The sequence below is a fragment of the Xiphophorus maculatus genome, chromosome 12, assembly GCF_002775205.1.
Source record: "Xiphophorus maculatus strain JP 163 A chromosome 12, X_maculatus-5.0-male, whole genome shotgun sequence".
NCBI lineage: Eukaryota > Metazoa > Chordata > Actinopteri > Cyprinodontiformes > Poeciliidae > Xiphophorus > Xiphophorus maculatus.
This window is the reverse complement of record NC_036454.1, coordinates 15,540,057-15,556,194: the sequence shown is the minus strand read 5'-3', so window position 1 is coordinate 15,556,194 and position 16,138 is coordinate 15,540,057. Positions and strand designations below refer to the sequence as shown.

The following is a 16,138-nucleotide window of genomic DNA, read 5'->3' as shown; positions in this document are numbered from 1 at the left end:
GCAACCTTTATTTTGCCTCCGTGCGACAATGCATTGCTGCAGGAATTCATGCAAAAGGAGCCCCAACCAACTATTGAGCGCATATAAAGAATACACTTTCCAGAAGCTTGATGTTTCTGTTTAAAATATTGCTATTATTGATATTTAATATTCTAATTTTCTGAGACAAAAAGTGGTTGGTTTTTATTATCTGTAAACCACAACTATGAAAAATATAAGAAATAAATATTAGTCTGCATTTTGTTCTTTTCGTCTTTTGTTTGTTGCAATCATTGCTCAGATTGTAGCTTGGTCTGTCCACTGAAGTCATGTGGAGAAGATAAGACTGAAGACAGATAAGACTGATTGCTGTTTTTTGTGTTAACATGAGTAACACGTGTATTTTTACTTTCCACACTACGTTAAGAGTGTGAATACTCTCACCGATGGTCTTCCAGCTGTTAGCTACATGGAGGCAGTTTGGTACATTCTGTTCCTATATGAATTTCCTCCAGAGAGTGTGTGTGTGGATATTTTCTGTGCTAGATTATTTAATTATTTTACAATCATGTATCACCTGCAAAAGCATACGGTGTCTGGAGTGCTCTGAAATGCACTTGCCCCCTTATGAAATTCTTCTGTTTTTGATTTTTTTTTGTCAATGTAAAACAAACTCATTGACAACCATCAAGGTTATACAGATATCAGAATTAGCTTTATTCACCAAGATTATAGTCACAAGCAATGAATTTAACTTTATTCCCCTTTACTCTTATAATAATGTAAATGTTTAAATCATGTTCATTTGTAAATATGTATATATTAAGTGTTTTTGCACAAGAGGAAAGCAAGGTCGATGTAGTGGAATATGCATGTCATCGATCTGGGACTATTTTTGCAAATAACGGTCTGTTACCTGAAGGCAAAAGTCTAAACATTTTGTGTCCAGTATATGTGGGGTCTGCAGATATGCGAGTTGTTCTATTTCTGACCCTAAGCATGCATTTGTTTCCATTAATCATTGTAATTAATCAAATCATCTTTGTCTGATATCAAAATTAGTTTAATTGTTTTTTCAGAGAACTGTAAATTATCAAGACAGAATTTATTTCCTGGGGCTAATTTCTTGCTTTATTCTGGTAAAAATGTCCTGTTGTTGGAGGAAAAAGTTAAATCAAAGCAGCTGGGATGCCTCAAGTACGGAATGGGCAACATGTTGTAATTTTTTTTTTTTTTTTTTCCCCACAGTTTTGACATAAGTAACAATAAACTATTTGAAATTTAATTTAATTTTTATCAACACTTTTTAATTTCATTCAATAATTCCATCAATTCAGTGAATGAGGATTGTTTTAATGTTGAGGCCAGTAAACATTTTTGTAGTTTGTTGACAGATGTAAACATTTAGCTTTTTATTTCTATCAGGAGTACATGGTGAAATCATAGTCTGAATACCTGGAAACTGGACAGACTTTTGTCTGAGTTGGGCTGGTTTGCCGTAAACTTTATTTTCTTTTGCCTGATATTCAGGATGGGGGCTTCGGACAACATCTTCAAAGGCCGCAGCACGTTCATGGAAGAGTTGACGGAGGCCTCAGAGATCATATCTCAAGCAACAGAATGCTCGTTGGTCATCCTCGATGAACTCGGACGGGGCACAAGCACTCATGACGGGATTGCCATTGCCTACGCTACCCTGGAATGCTTCATCAAAGATGTAAGTTGGTTTTTATCTGTGCTTATGACTGGGAAAAGCATAACGGTTGACTATCTCAGTTAATCACTGGGCTAACCGACCTCTTGATGTAATTTGTGCCAGCAATTTCATTGTAGACATGAATTAAGCCCCCAAAAGCACTTTAACAACTGAGGCCCACAATAAGCAGACATGCAGAGAAGAATGAGCAACATTAATGCTAAGACAGAAAGATGTCACAGAAAAGAAAACACATAAAGGTGATCCCTTAATATCCAAATAGATAAATCCTGTTTATAATATTGTTTCGGCTTCTTTTAAATCCTATGCTGCTCATGATGAAATGTATTCATCATTACACACATACTCTATAATAATTTGTTATTTTATAACAATTAATAGCTCATAGAAATTGATGAGCCAAAAAACAGATAAAAAGGGAGAATTATTGATACTGACTGCCCTTGACAGAAAATCATTGACATAATCATTGGCCACCGTCAAGCATGCTGGGAATTAGGAATCCAGATTTGGTCTTATTGATTGTTTATGAAATATTTCCTGCTTCTTTTTGTCATATTTTATCACAACAATAAGTGCAGAGTAGATCTTCACAATATAAGGAAAGTGCTACTGGAGCGATGACATCTACTAGCGTACATTTTTCTTGCTCTTCTCTTTCGTCACTATCAGCTGTGCCAGGTGTAAACTGCCCTTTGTATAACTAATATTGCCCACACTGGTGCTGTAAGGATAATAACTTTGTGGTAAAGGTTACCATGAAATCTTGTAATATTAAAATGCCACAATGTCTCTCATCAAAGCAAAGTCTGTCTCCTGAAGTACTACAAATGTGCTGTGAGCATGTGACTTTATCTGGTGAAATAAGTCTAAATGTGCGATTCCACAACAAGAACCTCTTCTAAGACCGTAGGTAGTTTTCTGGGATTGGGGGTGCTAAGCATTTGCTGGCATCTCATTTACCTTACATTTTATTGTGCTTATATTCAAATGCTTAAAAAACAGCTTTCCTTAGTGGACAATAAGTTCAAATTTTCAGTTTCCCCAAGAAAGTATAGACTCAACACAGAGCCCTGTTGAGAAAAAGTGTTCAAATGTTTTGCAGAATTTACTTCTAAGATACAAATTCAATTTGTCACAACTGTACAGGATTATGGCTTATTAACTAATTTTAGGTTTGAATGGAGCAGGCATGTTGCTGCAGTTGCTTCATGCATGTTTCTTTAGGATGCATCTCACAGGCTTAAATTGTGATATATCTGTGGATTATTACGATTACAATTGTAAACTTTTTAACAAGTTTAATTTTGGAAACTTGTCAAATTCAACTTTATGGCTCAGAGCAATATGGATAGAGCAGCCAGTAACCAGTGGATAACGTTACTGGTTATGCATCGATATTAGGTGATATTGGTTTATATTGAGAGACTGGTTATGTGTAAGTTGTCTTTAAAAATACTTGGAAATTTAGTGAAATGTCAAGAAACTTAAAATACTCTAGCTTGCATACTCCTGATGTTTTGTGGTGTTCGGTACTGAAAACTAGAGAGTCTGTGTGTGGTATTACTTTCCTCTATGCTGCAGCCGCTCTTGGGGAAAGGGATTTACTACATATATCAGATTACCAAACATGACTTGAGTGAGTTTGCATTTAATTTGGGTTTGAAACATTTGTTTTTTTTTAACTGCTGTGATGAAGAATATTACTGTTTTAGCTGATTCTGTTTAGATTGGTTTTGTCATCAGGGCAGTAATAGTGCATAAAAATTTTGTGCAAGGTTCTAAAAGCCCTGAAAATTCTTGCATTTGATAATCTTAGCTTTAGGTTTTAAAAAGTCTTAAATAAATTCAGTTCTCACTAGAGCTTAGATTACATTGGATGTCTTAAAGTTGCAGGTTCAGTCATGCATTCTTTCATGTGCTTTTTTCCATTTTAAAAGAAATGCACATGCTGCAATTGTTCTGTGATTTGTTGTGCTGGCGGATAAATTCAGATTTTATCATGCTGTGACAAAAATACAAACCCAAAGGTTAAGGGAAGCAAACAGCTCTCTTAGAAGATTTTATCCCCAGATAATCAGCTTTTCTAGCAAACTTGCAAAAGAATCTCTCTTGTAAAATTGCCTTTTTGTACATCTAAGAAAAATAACAAAAATAAAACTTGACTTTTCCACTACCAACTCTTCCCATGAGGGAAAGTATATATTTACTATATACTTACTAGAAAATGTTAGAAGTTGTTTTAGTGTTATGACTAGGGCACATAACACTCAAGTCACATGCCGAAGGCAACATTGTCCAATTTAATTGCCAAAATTAAGTTTAACTTAGGTAAGCTGTTCAGTAAGATATATATGTAATTTGTCAGAATTTATATATTTAAATCACTATATTACTTAAAGGTCTTTCAAATCAATTGCTTTTTCTTCCTGGAATATATTTGGTTTGTAAATTTATTAATTTATGTTTATGTGAATGCCGGATTTTAATGACTAGTTTGATGGTCAAACAGCAATAATGAACCTACCATTAAAAAATAACACAAAACGAACATCTCTTAAATATAGGCTAAATGAACAAAGCAGAAAGAAAATAAAGTCTGATCATGCTAAACATTTGTAGAAAAGTCCACAGCATGATTTATGCAAATGCTCTGTCTGCGCTGACGAAGATTCACTCACGTCTCAATGTTGGGTGCTTGAAATCGATACTGACCTTTTCGCTGATTAATTTGGTTGTGATAGGGAATTTAAATGTCAATTCCAGGTGATCAGTGGCTTTCTACAGACTGAGAAAAATTATGAGATGGTGATAACAGCAAACACAACGTAGCCTGTCCTGAGGCCATTGGACAATGTGAATTCTACGCCCTTGACCTCGATACACACACACTAACCAAAACAGGAGCACCTCAAAGTGATAAACATAATCCTCTTCATTTCCCCACCTTTAGGCTTTTGTTTTTCAGTAAGAAAACATACATGGTTCCATGGGAGATGACTGACACCAGCTATTACCAGCCTTGCTAAGCAAATAGGATTTAATGGCTGCAAACTCTGTTTTGGGAAACAACCTTTCAAACTTTACTCTTTTCATTCATATACTAAATGATTAGTTTGGCTTAAACGTCTTGATGCTTTGTTATGTCTGTGTCAGTGTTTTTGTAGTGTAAATAAATAGAAGGGGCTTAAAAATGGACTTAAAGCCTCAGAGTGCAGTGATTGCTTTATTCTACAGCTGCAGCTGCTTTTCATTGGTTTCATGAGTTTGACTTTACTTCTGGTTAATGTGTAATCGAAACTGAACAGCTGGATAAAATTTGGGAGCTCTGGTATTTTATTGTGGGTTAATTCTGCTTTCTAAGATCCTATTCCAACAGGTTTCGGTTGCTATGTATAAATATGGAGGAGTAAGGATGCATCTTTAAAAACTTCCCTCCAGTTTTTACGTTTTGCCAGTTTTGCATTAATCTTGGATGGAATCATGGGAGTTATGTAATTCTGCAGGAGACCATGGAATGAAATGTGTCAGTAGTCATTTATGCAGCAGGGATCTTTTATTGGCTGGAGGAGGATGCTCTCTACCTTGCATAACGGCATTGATTTATAAGAAAACGTCTCGCTATTAAAAGAAAAGAAAACAAAAGGGCAGTAAAGAAGTTATGTGATATGGGAAGAAGCCTCTTTTCAATTCTGGCTTCCTGCTTGGGTCTTTCATGCTGTCTCCTTGACTTCCCACTCCTCCCCCTCCTGTTCCCTGCTATGCAGACGCTAAATGTTAACGTCAAAAGCCGGACTACTCCTCCTTGATCTCAGTTGTTATAGAAACACACCTTTCCATCTGAGAATAGATAAGAGTATGGATGGATTTCACAGCACGTCTCAATAATAGAGACAGCCTTGAAGCATTGTTGAGTAGGGAGGAGAGGTTCTCTAAAATTAAAAAGATCTGGTGAAAGTTGCTCTATTACTGGCATGATGCCAGCTCTTTATATGTTTATTTGATTCCATCCTCTTCTTTTTGAAGAAGCTCACATTGTTCTCTGGGATGTACGTTGGGTCCAGGGTCATCTGGACCTAATTCTATGACTCGGCATTTGCATGTGAAAGAACTACTTTTTCAAAGAGGGAATGATGTCCTTGGAAACAAAAAGACCTAGAGCTTCACACTAATGGATAAATATCTTGTGCAACAAATCCCTGCATGTGGGAGTAAATGTTCTGATGTGTTCATGCTGATGCACAGAACTCCAACCACATTTTCTTCTAAGCTCTCTGCACTTGTTTCTGCCTTCAGTACACTCATGCACATGGGTTAAATGCTGTTATTTTGTGCTTTTTTTTATGCCGCTTTAGATTTTTCCAAATGTCTTAAAGTTCCGACTTTGTTGAAAAAACTGGTGTGGAGGTTTTTGAGTGAAAGCACAGCTTTTGTGGTTCAACACCATAAAAGTGAATCTAAAGGTAAAAAGTAAGAAGAAAAAGTTATGCATGGGAAATAAAAAAAAATCTTATTCTTATGTTTTTCAAGTTCTGAGTATTTTACCACCACATTAAGTTTAAATATCCCGTAGATAAAAACAAAAACAACAAAAAAACACAAGTACGTAACATTACCATAATGAAGTAAACTTATGGCACATTTTGCATTGTCTAATAATGACAAACCAAGTGAGCTGGGTTTCTTTACACACATTTTCCAAAGAGTTCACACTTTGAATCTCAAATGACCAATTAAATATTTTGTAATCCATGTGCTTTGTTGTCTTTGACTTTCCCATTTGGGCTTGCTGTGAAAACCTTAAGTTGAAGTTATACAGTTCAAAGAACTCCATCATTGAAACCATAATAATAGTATCAAGTCAGTCTTTTTTAAAGCATTTTATTAAAACCCATCATATTTTTTGCCCTTTGTAATAATCAGCCACTCAAGGTCTTATGCTTCATGATGAATGAACACATTTATGACCCGTCTCTTTTGTTTCTTTTTTTGACATCTGTTTCCATTATTGTTCTTGTGCCACTTTTTGGTTGGTATAAGTTGCAGGATTGTGTCTGAAATTAATTTCAATATAAATTAAAAAATCATGTTTTAATATGCTCCCTAAACCAGGCGGTATGCTTTTCAGAGTTAATGGACAGTCAGGTAGCCTACATGGAAACTTTTGTTTTTTACAGTGCAGAAATTATCAGCATATGGCTGTGAAAGTTTAGCGTTGTGTCAGATGTTTTATTCAAAGCAACAAAGTGTGAACTCTGGACTTTCTCTCTCATGCAGCAAGGATTCCTCTTTTTTGTTTATAAACATAGCAGATATGGGTTTACATTAATTGTGCTGATTTGTATATATGTAGATTTGCAATGTTAAAATCTCATCTTATTGAAATCTTAACTGTTGTCCTTTTTCAGTTTCTTGTGAGACAAATACTCAGGTAAACAGGTAACCATTGAACTTAAATGTGATGAGACAATTGTTTTATTAATGAAATTCTGCATTAATGAATCTTTTAATCATTGTCTAATCGATTAATTGTTTCAACACTAATGTGATCAGATTATTGCTCTGCGGTGTCGAGCTCTCGGGGCACCCTGAGGTTCTCTGGTAATGAGCTACCATTAGAACCCAATTAGATTATTATTCAAAGCAGGATTTCCAGCCTCCATCTGGAAATCCTGCTTTGTTTGTAGCCTTTAGTGCAAGAGAAGACTTTTCTATTTGTGCATGTTGATTATTGATTTGTTCTTGTTGAATCTTAACAGGGTAGGAGGCAAGCACGTGGGAGTGAAACCACATCTGTTGATAGACCCAAATCATTTCTTTTCTGCTCCATGTCCATAAGAATGATGATTAAAGAAACATAAGAGAAAACAGGAGATTATGAAATATTTACTCAAGTATTAAGACACGCTATCTTTATTATGCTTTGTATATTTTGGAACGTGTAAACTTTCTATTTGGGGGTCTTTGACAAAGATTGTGCCACTACCATTCATAACAGGTGGTATTCTTGTGTTTAAAAGCCTTAGCATGACTTTTCTAAATATTCTTCTTGTAATAATGGGCCAACAGTTCAGCAAGTCTCTTCTCAACCTAAAGCTTTTTTCAAGAGGGAATTTAGTTTGGCGATGTAGACCGTTACAATTTTTAACTATGTCAAAAGTTTCAGTTTGCATTTCTTTTTTTTCTTCTGCTCTTTGGATGCTTTTTACAGTCAAGTTACTTGGTTTCATTTGCTCAATTTTGTCCCTGACTCATCGTATTGGTCCTTACAGGGATACTGTTGTCTCCAGTTTGAAGGGCTTAAGTCTTGATGGTTCTTGTATTGTTCCTGAACCTCAAAATCAACATCTATTCCTCTGAGGGTGAGGGTCTGGATCAAATGGCTGAAACTTGGAGATCACTGAATGTTTTAACAAAACAATATCACTTACTTGAAGTTCCAAACTTCACCTTATTGAATTTATAAACTGTGGCAGGAAGCCAGCAATTCAACAATTCTTCCATTAAAGTTGTCCCATGTCCAGCCAGAATTGCAAGTTTTATGTCTATGATATCACAATTTTGTCAGGTTTGTTCTGCTTTTACCTCTTTATCTCCACACAGCTTTAAGTTGTACTGCATTGGCTGTATGACTTTAACAACAAATGCTCATCAGCTGTAGACTTTAATATTCTGTTCAATGCAATATTAACCAACACAGTCTGTGACCACAAAACTAAGTGGGAGATGGGTTTTGAAATAAATGCCCTGAAGCAGCAATGCTAAAGATTTGCTTCTAAAATTTATTTTCCAATTACTGAGGAAAGGAACCACAATGACCTCCTTGTGGAGCTGAGATGCAACAGTGAATTTAGTACCTGATTATTTTTTAATAAGTTTGACCAGTTCATCTGTCAGGTGTCTACTTGGAAAAAGATAATTGCATTTCCCTGGCTAAAATACAGATGAGTTAAAATTATGTATTTGGTGAAACTAGGTGTCAAGAGTTCACATTTTAATATAAATCAAATGCAAAATAAAACCTTTTTAAGAACAGAAAAAAAACAGGTGCAATCTTTGTCACTATGAAAAACATTTATATCATTTAGACCTAAAAAAAATGTTATGTGTGCCAATAATGACTTGGTTTCAACAATTCCTAAAATGTGGGAGAGGATTTCTCTAACAGTATCTTTGTACTTTATTTTCCATTTGCTTGATTACCTCACTAATGTGAGCAGAAGAAGGTAATGCATCTGTTTTACTAAAAAGCTTTTAGAAGCCGTCTTCAGAGAGATGCACTAACCAGTGAAATGTTTCTTCAGATGTCTGAAGCGGCCTGAGTAAGTGACTGACTGTGTGCACCACTTGCTTTGTGGTTTTCATGTGGCACCATTAATTCCAGGGTTCAATCATGTTGCCTCTCTGTATCTTTCACCTCTGGCCGAGGTGAAGAGCTCCTCTCACTTTGGTCAGTTTTTTTCAGAGCCTGAAAAGCTGAGTTTAGTGTCTGCACCTAAAGGCAGGAAAATTAGAGAGGCTGAATGCGGAGGATATTGAGTGATAAAACAAAATAAGTGAGAACACTGTAAGGGAGAAAATAAATAAGCAGTGAGTGTACAGGTTATTATTTCAAAATGCTGGTTGCAGGGTACAAAGACGGAGAATAAAAACAATGGTAATGTTGATGCTACATTTTTGTTTTGTAGCTGCATTGTGGATAGTTTTCTCAAGTTGTTATATCTCCCTTTTGTTGTGTTTTGTGTAACAGTAAATGCATTATGTTCACTATACAGAGACCCAAGAGAGAAAATTTTGCTTTGAGACATCATCAGTTAACATTTAGCTAAATAAAGGCGGCATACTTCAAATGCAAAGCTAAAAGAGAAATCGACAGTATGCCTTAGTTGTATCATCCTAAAGACTTTTTATTGCATTCACTTGGAAAAGGCTGTTATTGTTTTGAAATGTTAGGGTTTCAGTGTTGCTAAATTTTCCATCATGTCATTCCTATCCTGTCGTTATATTTATAGCATTTCATGTGATGAAGATAAGGACTGGTGTGGAAGTGACTGGAGTATTTTCACCCTATATCCGACCGATTGTTTCCACACTGTTGTGTTGATTCTGGTATCAACTTCTCGTCAGGTAGCTGAAGTTTCTGTTTGTTGTGATACTAAGCATGTATATCGAACTACTTATCAGTTTAGCTAAATATCTTCTTTTTTGTCTGCTTCTTCAGTCACGCAAAGTTCACATATTTGTTATGCCGTTTTAATCTCTTGAGCCCCAACCTTTGGCTTCAACAAGTCTGTGTGTTGAACACACACCCAAAGTGAAATTAGATGTTTACTCTGATTGGTAGTTCAGTTTCAAGACAAAAGTGGCTATTTTTTGTTTGTATCTTTCTCTCTGTCACATAAAGCCCACATAGAAATTTTCTTTGTTTTTTAGATTCATTGATTACCAACAAAAACAAATTTTACAAACATTTTAATTACATTAGGAACAAATCAGCAGCCTGAACACAATTTACCCAACATTAAGATTGTTGTATTTTATTAACATCATTAGTCTAACAGACATCAGAAACAAGGGTTTCTCTTTAATGCAAATGTATTAATGTAAATTTTTGTTTTGAAACGGTAAACAGTGGTGTCCTTGTTTATCTACTACATGACCTTTTGTCCTATTTCCCTTAAGATGTTTTAGGAAGTTTAAGACAACTGTCTTACTGTGTCCAACCAGCAAAGGCAAATCTCAAAAACTGTCAAGTTCAGAGACAGAAAACCTTTTTGCCATTGCCATCGGGGATCATGAGAGCATGAATGGCTTACAGAGAATTACATTAAAGTCAGATTTATGCGCAAGTTTAATCTTTTGATCAGCTGATGAACATGCTGTTTGAATTAAAGTGCAGTTTTAATTTGAATAAAGGATATTTCTTTTCCTTCCTTCTGATTCGTCTTGCACTTTGAGGCTCCACTTCCAACCAGGTTATCATCCTCTAGCATGAAATGTGACTACTTCCTTCCAGGTCTAAAGATTTTTATAAGGAATGTTTTGCAGTTTGAGGTAAAAAAAAAAAAGAAAAAAAAAAACGGCCTCATTTCATTGAAACCTCTCGAAAAACCCAACTCCACTCATTTGAACTTGATTGTGCAGAACACTGACCTTAACTTTGGAGGTTCTGCTGAGTGGACCATCCTGGATAGTAATCCTATACTTTCTCCTCTCTCTCACAGGTGAAGTCCTTCACCTTGTTTGTGACCCATTATCCTCCTCTGTGTGAGTTGGAGCAGGTGTATCCTCAACATGTGTCCAACTTTCACATGGCTTTCTTACTTAATGAGCCTGACGTCACAACTGACGCTGATGGTACGTTTCCACTTTTATGCTAACGTTGCTGTAATACCACAGACCTGTTGCTAGATTGTGCAAAACATAGACATGGTTGTTTATATCAGGATTCCTCTTTGCACTTTAAAGGGGATTAATGATGCAAAATACACACTGTGCACATTTTTGTACTTCCATTTGGTTCTCTATTGCTTCTCAAAACAGTTCAAGCATTAAACAAAAACCACCCAGTCGGTTTTTAGCAGATGAAAACTGCATTATGTATGTATGATTTTGTGCAAAAAATGTAATGAACATGTTTTGTATAGTCCTAACCTAATCTGTTCAGGGAAACATAATAGGTAATCTCTAAGATTTTATGCCACTGGGTTTGTTGTCAGATGGAGAGGTTCAGCCAGAGTTCATCACCTTCCTCTATCAGTTAACCGAAGGAGCTGCTGGGCGAAGCTACGGCCTGAATGTGGCCCGACTGGCTGACGTTCCTGACCCGATACTACACACCGCCTCTCGTAAAGCCCGAGAGCTGGAGCTCATGGTCAATGCCAGGAGGTAATGCACACATAACCACCCTGACATTTTCTTCAAGGAGACGCTTACTGTGCATGTCAAGTCAGTCTGTATTTTCATGGTGTGTATACTGTGAGCTCCTTGTGTTCTCTTTACCTTTCTGAGAGTGATGCATGAAATCTTATGAGCTCAGTATAAATCCCAGTTCCCAAATGATTTAAATATTTTAAAGCTCAAATGCAAGATTGACACTCAAAGATGCGGCTCTGTCATAATGTTATAGACATAAACAAAATCTAATGTTTATTTAAGCTTCAACACTCAAATGCACTTGATTTCATTCTTGAGTTCACACATTTGAACTGGAAAATGTGCCACTCTTCCTGGAAAACAGGGAGCGATGCAAATGACACAAGATTATAGAAGAAAGATTTGTCATTATGAGATGCTTAAAAATCCCCTTAAGTAACTGTAGCAGGTGTTAATGAAGCAGCTTTGTTTTGAATGGTTATACTTAAAGTAACACATGCATTTCAAAGTGAAATGGCAGCAGCATAGTCGCTGTAATTGAGTTTTTTGTTCTAATGTGTCTAAATATCTGGAACCAAATAAAATAAATTGGTTTCTTTTGTCATGCCTAATTTTTAATGAATGTTTCTTGACCGTGTATAAGCTGCAGTGAATTTTTATGCTGAATTATGACTTGTATATTATTAAGCTTTGCACAAATATGCAGATCTGTGAAAAGATGCAACTAAAAAGCATATTACAGATTTCTTTCATTTTTGGCTGATTTGTCACACTTACATGTTTTAGATCATCAATCACATTTTAATAAGGCAAAGCTACTCTGAAATATGCTAGAAATAGTTTTCATTTCAACATATGATTTCATTTAAAAATATTTAACAAAACCAACACGACTCAATGTGAAAAAGTATTCACATTGAGTCACCTGCTTGATTTTTTTCATCATGGGGGAATTTTAACACATTCTTCTTTTCATAATTGTTTTATGCAATTATTCAAGATGACACCACCACACCTCAATCAGATTTGAGTTCAGTCTTTGACTAGGCCACTTCAAAACCTTTATTTTGGCTTTTATGAGCCATTCAGAGGTGGTCTAGTTAGGAACAGCTTTGTGACTCAAGTGTGCTTGAGTTTAAGTTGGTTGAATGTTGTCCTTCAGAAAGAATGGGAGTCACATCTTCCACAAAGTTCAATTTGCTTTTCTTTGTTTTTCCACTAAATATTTTCTTAGAAGTGTCTCTAGAGACTTTGTGTTCTGCGTAGTTTGCAGTGGTTTTGGCTTTGAAACTCTTCATTGTGTTTGCCATTTCTGACCAGTTTCTAATTCTTGTGACATGATCACTTGCAGTGCAATAGAATAAAACAGAATAGAAATATCCTTTACTGTCCCGCAGTTTGGAAATTCAAGTTTACCAACAGCAAATGGAAGAATGCATATTCAAACTACGATAAAAACTATAAAAACAGAAAAATAACAGGTAAAGAAAAAAATGCTATACAGTTATTAAGAATAGCATACTTTTGAATTCTGTAACTGAGTATGGTTGTTTAGAAATGCATAAAATGTGTTTGTGCATAAACACCTGGATGTTGTTCTGGGTTACTTTGTGACTTCCTGGGTGAGTCATTGAATATTGGCTACTGCAGGAAGGTTTCCAAATTGTTGGATGCTTTTTCCATTTGTGGCTCTGAAATTGGATCACTGATGTCCCAAGACCCTGGAAAGGGCTTTGGAACTATTCCCTGATGGATGTCAAATACTTTGGTTCTTTAATGTTCTTGATTTACATTTAAATCAAGTACATTTGGTGTTTCTTTTTGAGCATTTTTTAGCCTACCTTTTGTTGTTAGAAAGGGTTATTGAAGTGGATCTTGTGATTTTGCAGGTTTATTAGTAATCAGGACTCAGTGTGGTTAGTAATGATTAGTGACAAAGTGATATTTAACTCAACTTTTTGAATATGTTTTTTCTTTTAATGAATGAAAACATTTGAAAAGTGCATTGTGTTCACTTAGTTTTCTCTTGAGAATCAAATCTGGTTGATTTGAAACATTAAGATGTGACAAAATAGCCAAAAATATAAGAAATTTGAGGTGACGTTTTCATACCACTGTATTTTTCTGTATATTACAATCATATATACTCAAAGTTGAGAAGTGGAATATATATTTTTTACAAATTTTAGTTCTGATTATTAAAAAACACATTTTTATCTATGCAGTCACAAAGGTATTTGCAATTTATTTTTTGAGGGAAGTAAATTTTACTCCCTAAAAGAGGCCTACATTAATAATAATAAAGTATTATTAGAGTTTTAATAATTTGCGTTGCCATTTGGTTGGATTTGCACTCTTGAAGCTGAAGACAACATATTCTGTCCTCAAAGCCACCGGAGTCCACAGTCATTTTAGCTGGATGAACATGGGAGGTGCTGATATCAGCTTTCTGACGGAAAGGCTTCTCTGTGAAGAAGCTGAAGTGCAAAAAAATGTTCTGAATGACTTTGGACACATTCACTGAGTTTGTATATTAAATTTAAAATCCATCTGTTTGATGCTGACGCAGAAGGCTTCTCTGTTGGAGTTCAACAGACAATTCCTATATGGCTCAAATTCAGCTTATTGCTGAGTGATGAGATGGAGGACTGGATAATTGTTGGTGTTTTACCAATAAATCAGCATATTGCTGTATATGTCATTCTCTGTGTATAACATACAGACTGCTGCATGGCTGTTTATCCTCTAACCTCTCCACCACATAAAACAAATGTCAGCACACGCACACACAGGCCTGTGCACGCCCACACACACCCCCACACCCCACCACACACAGAGAGACAGCCACTCGATCAGAGTAATCCTTCTTATATTAAATGTGTTTGTTAGATGCGTATGTCCAACAAAAAAACAGAGAGGAGTTGAGTGTAGATTTCATTTTATTTCTACATAAATGTTTGAGACTGCAGCATTTTTGTTTCCATAATATTTAAAGGAAACACAATATTTTGTAGTCCAGGATGGTTAACGTTTTGGTGCGTTTCTGTGTCTCTGCAGGAAGTATCAGAAACTTCTCTCAGCTCTTTGGCGCATCTGCGACAAATCCTCCCTCGAAAAGTGGCTGCAGTCAAACTCTTGATGTCTCAACAGCCACAACCATCGAACTGAAAACACTTCCAAGAAATAAATCGTGCCAATAATGACTGAACATTTTTAATGCTCACACAAGAGGTTTTTTTCTCTCTAAAGGAGCTTGTTGATTATGCAGTTTCAAGCCTCTCAGGTTCTGGTAGCTGTCACAATAGTTGATACTAAAGGGTCACATTTTACCTACAACTGTGTGGTGTCCATGTATTCAACGATCAAATAAAGACAAATGCCATACCTGTCTTATTTTATTACCTTTAAACTGGAGTTCTTTTGGTCAATATTGAAATCATAATCATTATATTCGATTCATTGCTGAGACTTTGGAAACCCGTTATTCTTTAAAAAACAGGAGTGTGCAAGTAAAGTGGAACGCATTCAAATAATCCTAATGTTTAAATTAATTTCCTTGTTTTTGTTTTGAGCTAAATTGAAACAAAATGCGTTTATTGGAGGTTTTCACTTATTGTTGAATCGTTCTGGACTCGTGTAGCATTTTAATAACATACCCCTATTTTATTTGGTACATAGTTAAGCGGTTTTTTATTGCATGCACACTAATTGCATGGACTGCATAAAATTAAGAACACAATTTTGCTTTCAGCAGTTTGCATTTATGATGATGGTGTTTAATGATAATACCCCCTCGATCTCAGCCATAATAGACTAAGCAGCCCAACTCATGTAAGATCATTTCAGTTAGGCATTGACAGTTTTAAAATGATATTTTATATATTTCTTGTATAAGATCATCTGTACTGAACCATATTTCCACCACCATAGAACGTGTCACTGCCTGCAAACGCATTACCATGTACCCCAACCAGAAACCCTGGATGAACTGAGACTTTCGTGTCCTGCTGAAGGCCCGCAACATCGCCTTCAGGTCAGGGGATTCACAGACTTACAGTGCAGCCAGGGCTGAGCTGAAGAAGGGAATCAAGAAGGCCAAACACCACTACAAAAGGAAGGTGGAGGATCATTTCTCCAACTCCAACCCCCGACGTATGTGGCAAGGCCTTCAGATTCTCACAGACTACAAGAACCCCAATACCACCCCCGCTTCTACTGATGTCTCCTTCCTCAACGAACTTAACAACTTCTATGCTCGTTTTGAGAGCGGGAATACCACAACTGCAACCAAAGCAGCTACCACCCCAGGCCAACAGCCACTGACTTTCCTCCCCACTGACGTAGGAGCTGCTCTGAGCAGGATTAAATCCCACAAGGCTGCGGGTCCTGATGGCATACCTGGACGTGTCCTCAGAACGTGCTCTGGGGAGCTGGCAGGAGTGCTGACGGACATCTTCAACCTGTCCCTGACCCGCGCTGTGGTACCGACCTGCTTCAAGTCTACCTCCATCGTCCCAATCCCCAAGAATCCCAACCCAACCAGACTCAATGACTACCGCCCGGTAG

General features: G+C 36.4%; 1 protein-coding gene across 3 annotated transcripts in view; it reads left to right on the top strand.

The window, feature by feature from the left end:
• Nucleotides 1-14,988, top strand: part of LOC102235782 (DNA mismatch repair protein Msh3) — a 46,777-nt gene extending 31,789 nt beyond the window's left edge. The window contains exons 21-24 of one of the 3 annotated variants that reach the window (XM_023344195.1): nucleotides 1,510-1,696; nucleotides 10,921-11,053; nucleotides 11,416-11,584; nucleotides 14,630-14,988. In XM_023344195.1, the coding sequence (XP_023199963.1) occupies nucleotides 1,510-1,696; nucleotides 10,921-11,053; nucleotides 11,416-11,584; nucleotides 14,630-14,711 (571 nt within the window). In that variant the 3' untranslated portion in view covers nucleotides 14,712-14,988. Of the gene's footprint in view, nucleotides 1-1,509; nucleotides 1,697-10,920; nucleotides 11,054-11,415; nucleotides 11,585-14,629 lie in introns of those variants that run through there. The other 2 variants (XM_005795061.2, XM_023344196.1) reach the window with 2 other exon arrangements.
• Nucleotides 14,989-16,138: the final 1,150 nt, after the last annotated feature.